Source organism: Triticum dicoccoides, chromosome 5A (genome assembly GCF_002162155.2).
Source record: "Triticum dicoccoides isolate Atlit2015 ecotype Zavitan chromosome 5A, WEW_v2.0, whole genome shotgun sequence".
Classification (NCBI taxonomy): Eukaryota; Viridiplantae; Streptophyta; class Magnoliopsida; order Poales; family Poaceae; genus Triticum; species Triticum dicoccoides.
This window is the reverse complement of record NC_041388.1, coordinates 615,049,212-615,057,349: the sequence shown is the minus strand read 5'-3', so window position 1 is coordinate 615,057,349 and position 8,138 is coordinate 615,049,212. Positions and strand designations below refer to the sequence as shown.

The 8,138-nt window shown below is 40.9% G+C and overlaps 2 protein-coding genes across 2 annotated transcripts in view; one reads left to right on the top strand and one right to left on the bottom strand.

Annotated features, from left to right (window-relative positions):
- Positions 1-706: 706 nt before the first annotated feature.
- Positions 707-4,067, top strand: LOC119303417 (AP-1 complex subunit sigma-1). The gene is made up of 7 exons (XM_037580539.1): positions 707-930; positions 1,867-1,953; positions 2,735-2,826; positions 2,922-3,030; positions 3,151-3,186; positions 3,318-3,404; positions 3,695-4,067. Exons 1-7 carry the CDS (start codon positions 928-930, stop codon positions 3,764-3,766), a joined length of 486 nt encoding a protein of 161 aa, XP_037436436.1. The 5' UTR covers positions 707-927; the 3' UTR covers positions 3,767-4,067.
- A 3,063-nt stretch (positions 4,068-7,130) lies between these two features.
- Positions 7,131-8,138, bottom strand: part of LOC119303418 — a 20,766-nt gene continuing 19,758 nt past the window's right edge. The window contains exons 5-6 of the mRNA XM_037580540.1: positions 7,975-8,067; positions 7,131-7,445 (exon numbers count right to left, since the gene is read on the bottom strand). Coding sequence (XP_037436437.1) covers positions 7,281-7,445; positions 7,975-8,067 — 258 coding nt within the window. The 3' untranslated portion in view covers positions 7,131-7,280. The remainder of the gene's footprint in view (positions 7,446-7,974; positions 8,068-8,138) is intronic.

The following is an 8,138-nucleotide window of genomic DNA, read 5'->3' as shown; positions in this document are numbered from 1 at the left end:
GTCATTTTTGTGAAGTTGTAGAGAAGTATTTCGTCATGAAACTTCGCAGACAAGTAGTATACATCCGTATGTATATGTGTATTTTAGACTTTTTCGAAACATAAATCCAAATTTGAAGTTTTCAAATAAAGGGCTCCATGGAGCTCGAGCTCCATTAGGCATTTCTGCTTTTGTTCTTCTAAAAAACAAAAGTTGCCACAAGAGAGATGTTTCTCACGAAGAAATCCCCTAGCATTTGGCTATATTTTTTTTTCTGAAGCTGCAACTTTCTACGTAAACAAGAAGTACCCTTTGCGTTGGAAAACCATTTTGCATCTCAAGTTGTAAGATTGTCTGCAATGGACAAGAAAAGCATTGCATGTCAAATTCATTTTTTGGGTGTACGTGTGGAATTCGCATGCTTTTGACACCAAATTCATATGCTTTTGGTGTGGTGGGGCTTGTTTATAGTCGATCTACAAAGTTTCAATGTTAAATGTTCCCTTCTTTGAAAGATATAAAAAAATGTTATGGATAACACGGATCTTGACGAAAACTAGATGGCTTAGATAGAATGTGTAGCTACATGAGATGGAGTATGGAAAATCCACACTCGAACACACACAAAGTTGGGTTTCAAATGAAAAAGAATACACACAAAGTTGGGTTTCAAATGCAGGAAGGACCCCAGAACAAGGCAAAACCAGCAAATAGACCGGTTTGGCTCAACACTGGTAGCAGATCGCGCACCCGACGCGACCCAGACCGCCCAGCCCAGACGCCGACCCACGCCGCTCGCGCTCCCGTCTCTCGGCGATCCTCCCTTCTCCGACGACCGGCTGCCACCCCTTCCGCCCTCGCCGCCAGATCCGCGCGGCCACGCCTACCCCACCTCGCTCTTCTTCTTAGGCCCCGGCAGATCTACGCGGGCGGCGACCGTCCCTAGCCATGGTGAGTTCCTCTTCCCCCCCTTCCTGTAGATCCCCTGGGCTACGCTAGAGGCCGTGGGATCTCGTTTCGGATCCGGATCTCGGAGAATAGGAGAGAGTACCCACCAGTTTGCTATCGATTTGGCATTAGCAAGCCAGGCACATCCGATTTAGCTGAATTTCTCGAGCTAGTGGATTTGCTCACAATCCCATTTCAAGGAGGAATTGCAGCCATTCATCACGATCTTTTCTGTTTCTGTACGGTATATGAATTGGGCAGCCATTGTCCACCGATTCTGCGCCTAGGCCAAACCCCCTTTCTGAACGCCACTTTGTTCTGTTGTAGTTTGGAGAAGTTTGTTGTCTGTAGAGTGTAGACTGAATCTCCTTTTAAATGCTACGTTTTTCAGTACCACATTGATGGCTGCTGGTGATCATATTTAAGGCACATTTCCATGTTTCCCAGCATATTATTCGAGCGTGGAACGATCATGTAGAAAATAAACTTCTTAATAAACTATTTCCTGTATCATGGTTTCAGAACACTAGGTTTTAGGATTTCAACGGAATTGACTGATAGGACAAACTCTTTAGTGATACAACCATGAATGGCCCTGTTATGTAGCTGTACCTGTCCTGTTAATGATTGTATATTTGGCGAGTGGGACATGCCCATCTGTTCCACTGGAAATCAACGAAAGTGTCGTCTTCTAAAAAATGTGATGCAGAATAAGTGTAGTCGATAATTTGTCAAGCTGAAGTGCACTTTTAAGATTTAATGAATTATATACATTATATTTAAATACATATAGCAGTGTTTCTCTGTCAACGTTGTTTGAAAAAACAAATATCTGTCTGTGTCTGTGCAACACAGGCGGTTGCTTGTTGCCACTAGCACTGGATCTTGTTTGGGATTCACTGTCGCTTAACTTTCCTTTTTTTCTCTGCGTCTTCACAGATTAATTTCGTGCTCCTAATCAGCCGCCAGGGCAAGGTGAGGCTCACCAAGTGGTACTCGCCTTACACCCAGAAGGAGAGGACTAAGGTTAGCATCTTATACTGCTTTCTGTCAACAGCTTTTATGTCTGTCTGTTGCTAATTAAACAACTTGCAAGTTGATGCAAACTATATGTCAAAGCAGAGATTGCTGCTATGTGTGTTTGTGCTAGTGTATACTCCCTCCGTTCCTAAATATAGGTCTTTCTAGAGATTTCAATATGAACTACTCCCTCCGTCCCAAAATTCTTGTCTTAGATTCATCTAGATACGGATGTATCTAATACTAAAACGTGACTTGGTACATCCGTATTTAGACAAATCTAAGACAAGAATTTTGGGACGGAGGGAGTACATACGGTTGTATATAGACTATTTTAGAGTATAGGTTCACTCATTTTCCTCCATATGTAGTCCATATTGAAATCTCTAGAAAGACTTATATTTAGGAATGGAGGGAGTACTTATTATTATGAGTAGATGGTGGCAAATGCTTCTTCTAAGGATAAATTTCAGCTATTGTACTGTCCTTACGACCTGTTCCAGCCTCCGTCTTATGCTCGTATTTCTGTTGCTGCCCAGTGTTGATGATTTGTGATTCTAGCTCTTTAATGCTTTAATGCATGCTTTTGGTATTTTCCTGGCCTCTTGGGTGCCCATTCAATGTATTTGTTTTCTATGAAAGATGGCTAAGTATTATAGGTGCTCATACACCGACAACGGTTTTACATGTAATCCTCTGAAATTGCTGCTGCCGACTACATGATTTTTGTTGGCTAGGAGGATTGTACTAGTTAGCTAATTTTTCCACACCCTTCTCATTTGGAAAGGTCATCCGTGAGCTTAGTGGGCTCATTCTTACTCGAGGGCCAAAACTCTGCAACTTTGTTGAGTGGAGAGGTTACAAGGTTGTGTACAGAAGGTATGTTTTAGGAATAAGGAATGCCATTGAGTCTATTCTGTTTGCAAGATATGCTTGTTAGCTATTTATATATATCTGCTTATAATTATGTACAGGTATGCCAGCCTCTATTTCTGCATGTGTATCGATGCTGATGACAATGAGCTCGAAGTCCTTGAAATTATCCATCATTTTGTTGAGATACTGGACCGCTATTTCGGCAGTGTAAGTGCTTCCCTTTGATGTTTTTTATGGATTAGCATTATTTCTTGAATGTACCATTGTTTTTTTTTTTCTGGGTGAAATGTACTATTGTTTTGACTGTCTTTTTCGTAATTTCTTTAGGTATGCGAGCTGGATTTGATATTCAATTTCCACAAGGTAATCTCTTTCGCATATGTTGATGCTGAAGATCCAGGACTGGAGTTATATGATTTTTTTTCTTGGCCGAGTTATGCCATTTTTATGAGTCATCTACTCATTTTCATGACTACCAATGGTGAAATTTGCAGGCCTACTATGTACTGGATGAGATTCTCATTTCTGGTGAGCTTCAGGAATCTAGCAAGAAGAATGTTGCAAGACTTATTGCTGCACAGGTATCCTCACCACCGGCTAACATAAATTGTTCATTCATGTCTTGAGTCTTGACTGTACCTCACATTTTCCCCTATGGTTCAGTAGAGTTCATTTCTTTGCTTAAATATTAGGATTAGCATCGTCTTCTAAAATCTATCCTGTTACCTCTTGAATGAGTTTGTGCTTCCAATAGTTTGTACAGATATAAAAACACGTGTACAATAGAAAATTGCAAAACTTGTGTTGGACTGCTCTCAAGAAGTCCTTAGTTTTTTTTTTGTCTTAACAATTTGCTTCCCTGCTTGCACAGGATTCGTTGGTAGAGGCTGCTAAAGAGGAAGCTGGCTCCATCAGTAACATCATTGCCCAGGCTACGAAGTAAAAGTCTGCGTCTTATGATCCCTGCCCCTCCGCTCTTCGGTTTATGTTTATGTTGGTAAATTTGATGTAATAGCTCCTTTGCTGTATCCATTTTCCCAAAGAAATATGACTTCCCGGCTTCAGGCCTGTTCAGAATGAGTGATATGTAACTACAATGCATGTGTTCCTTTGCAACTGAATTTGGAATCTTCCAAAGATAAAACTGTCATGGAGATTGTTCGCCAGTAGTCTGTTTAGTGGGTATCTATGAAATATTTGTAAATTCTTGGTCGTAATTCGGCAGCGTGTTATCTTGTGTTTAATCAGACTGGTTGTTGTGGCCGTGCTCATGTTGTCCTTAGGAAATAAATAAAATAAATGGGTAGTACAACCGAGAACGGCGATGTAGCGGACGGGCGCGGGCGCTCCCGCTACGTGGGCCAATAGAGCAAGAGACGGAATGGTTGTCCTGGTCGGAGAACGTATTAATTGACATGAGGTTACTGTTGGTACATACGGCTCAATCATGTACGGCCCGGAGCAAACGGGCGTAACATGCAACCTGTACAGCTGGTACGAATCGTCAAACACGGTACTTGACGGACACAGAAAAAAGTTCCGTTCCAGAGAACGGAATGCGCATGATGGAAAAAAAAATGCCATCTCAGGCCCACCACAACTCGCCATCCCCAACTGAGCTTGTCGGCGGCCGGTTAACATTTCAATAGGAGACCCCGGGGTGGACAAAAATCTTGTGGTGTTGTGCATGCTCAATTGTGAAAGAAGTAGGCAAGTCCATGTCTGAAAATTTTATAACTCTGAAAGTAAACATGTACTCGCATGGTGCTCACTTGTGACAAATGTTTTCTTCAGAGAAAACTGAAGAAGTTGTATTTGGTCATGGTCGACTACAAAAGTAAAACACTAAGATATGTATGCACACCTTAGAGCTCTGAATGTAGAACTGTGCTTTCATATTGCTCCTTTTTCAGAAATGAATTCCCGTAAAGAACAATGCACCACTTTACAGTAAAATGAATTTCATTCTAAGTGGTTTGAAAACTCTTGAATAAACGTTTTACTTCAAAGATATTTGCTTATCAACGTTCATATCCTGCTCAAAAATAAGGCACACTACAATTTGTCTTTGGTCACGCACAACTCTCGAATCTAGTATGGTGACACGTATCTGAATAATATAGATGTCAGGCAATGAAACTGCACACCCATGTTGCCCACTTTTGAACATTCCGTTTACCTGGAAAAAAGAGCAGAAGTGTTTATGGTCTTAATTAGTTCATTCTTAAATATGCAGGGTTTGTATTGCGCCTCGTTAACGTTGTTGATATACCAATAGTACACTTGGGCACATAACCGACCGCCCGATGCAAACCTGCGCCCGTCTATGCCCACCTCCGTTATGTGCGTATGACATTTCGTACATCTCCGTATGCTGACCAGGTACGGCCACAACCCATTTATTAAGGCGTACAGCCCGCATCCCCTTACCAGGATCGATGGTTGCAGATACCAGGAGCGTACGCGCTCGTCCTCTCCTACCAATTTCCGTAGTACAACCCTAGCATCTTAGCTGTCTCTGCCTATATATACACCGGCCTTGCTTTCCTCCCTTCTTACGTAGTACGCACCAGGCTTGACAATATCCACGGGCTAAGGTCCAAGCCAGTTCCCTCTTCCTTGTTGATCTTTGGCTTTCTATGAGTGAGAACGATCAACTGTTGGATTTCCAACAAGATAACTTGCTTGGGGATGGAAGGTACCAGGATTCATGAGAACAAGCGCACACAGACATCACGCTGAGAGTTTTGGCCCTCTTGCGCATACCATTTACATGACACTCGTTTCATTCAAGCATAATGCATAGTTTTAGAAATGAAGTCATGCATCCAGTTGTGTGCACTACTGTAATTTCACTCTACGCAGAGTGTCCGGCTCTTCGCCGAGAACCAAAACACGGGCACTCGACAAAGCGGTGTAAGCCAAGAGTCATGCTCGGCAATAGATGCAGCACCACAAATACATGCGTGTACTGAGACCCAGCAACCGCTCGGTGAAAGGAGGCAACACAACAATTGCTCTGTAGGCCGAGAACCAAACAGTGAACCCACAGCAAAGAGGTGCCACGTGGCATGTTTGGTAGTGGTTAACGGCTCGCTGATGGTGGGTAGGCTTTGTCGAGAGCCCGTGACTTGGCTCTTGGCAAAGCGCCGTTTCATTGCATGATTATTTTGGACTTCTTCGTCTGTGTGAGAGCTGGGTTTAGTCCCACCTCGCCTAAGCACGAGCGCCGCGAACGGTCTAAATAGTCAAGTAGTCCAGAAGCAATAAGCTTCGGTCTTCATTACACTTTTGTTAAGTATACTAGTTGACCCATTGCGCCAAATAGCGCAGAGATCCGTTAAAGTCATGTTGTCGATGAAAATAGTTTTATTTTGCAAGGAACTATTTGATATTTATAATAGAATGCTAAAATATGGTTATCACGCTGCGAAACCGTTGTGCCAAATAGCGCAGAGACCTGCTGATTCCATGTTAGCGATGAAAAGAAACCCATGGTTTAGTTGATTTTGTTACGGGCAAGCACACATGACAACAAATTTAATCTCTCTTAGTTGGGGAAAACAGGGTCTTGTTGTCTACAATAGATGTATATACACATTTAAACTTGGTAGCATAGAGTTCTATTTGAAACAAAATCTATGTAACAAATCTAATCCCCTTTAGTATGAAACAATGGTATTATATTGTCTGTAATGAGATGTACATACACATTCTAATTTGGTAGTACAAAGTCCCATTCAAAATCATGCCGCTGGAAGTACATGGATATTTTTGAATCCATGTGCGCATTGTAAAAAAACATGAATTAGTTGTTTTAGTTATGAGCATGCACATACGGTAAAAATAATGAGAATAATATACTTCTCAACATTTACACCTCGATGTAAAAACAAAGGCAGTATAATGTGTGTTTTTTTTTTGGATAACAGAACACCTGACCTAGTACATCTGAACGAGCACTACAAAGAGTCAATCTGCTCCCACTTTTATTCCCTATTCAAGGACACCATTTAATATGTTTTTTTTCACAACATTTAATATGGGTTATTAAGCCATGTCACTTCTTTACAAATGTATCCACAAAAGAAAAAACCCGAAGTTACACCATAGACCGACTCAACAATCAAAATAATATACTTCTCAACATCTACATCTTTATGTAAAAACAAAGGCAATATAATGTGTGTTTTCGGATAACAGAAACCTAGCCTACATCTGAATCTATGATCAGTACATGTATCCACTATGCAGAGAACAATTTTCTTTGCCAAGTAACTTGCATGAATCTTAGTAATTTCAATTCATTTTTGGAAGAACGACACTGGGAAAACTTTCCGATGAACAAAACGGAGTCCTCAAAGTGAGAAATAATCTGTCCAATCTACACGCAAGATTACAGTTTTGATCTAAACAGCTGAACCTGAATCAATAATATAAACCTAAATGCAAAGATTCTAGATGAAAAAAAGGCGTGCATATCTGAACGAAAATGGGATTCTTTGTAACTTCAAACCATCCTCGCATACTTTGGTTCGATACTCAGCCAATGGCAGACCCAAAGATTCTAAAAGGACATCCAGCATCATTCTGTAGGGGATTTTCACCGATGGTGGAGTAGCCTGTGGTTTTAAATGGATGCTATTAATTTGCAAAGTATGAAAAGAATGTAAGGCATAGCCTAAAATGGCATCAATTTATTTGACACCCAAAACATAAGAATAACAGAAGCCTATGGGTAAACCATGCCTGCTAGGCTGCTATAGAAAAAAAAATTGGCATAGCAAAGGCGCCCACAATAAATAGTCGACATTACTGAAGGCAACCATCGAAATTCTGTGAAGCAACAAATGTATTGTAGGAAATTATATCTAAAAAAAGGAATTCCAGTGCATATTAAGCAGTGATCAATTCAAGCTGTTCCATTCACAACAGTGTTTACAGGGAACATTAGAAATGAGGCAAACTGCATCTGTTGTTCATTGCCCAGGTCATAGCAACAGGAACTAATTTTGTTTGTTGTTACTGGATCTAATTCACGAAATGATCAATATTAACCAACATAACTTGTAACTAAGAGCATGCAGTAAGACAATCCAAGCCTAAAGAAGTAAGATGTATAGTAAAAACCTTTTAATTGCAATAACCAACCTCAATAGACTGTTGTGTATCCTCAGACTCAGTGTAATACACTGCATCCGAGGGAAACTGGCTCTGCATTTCTTCTATGCTTGCCACTTCATTCTGCAGCAATTATTCAGAGTAGCATGAGTGTACACCAAAGAACTCGTTTTGTTTTTTGTTCACTTCTGCTT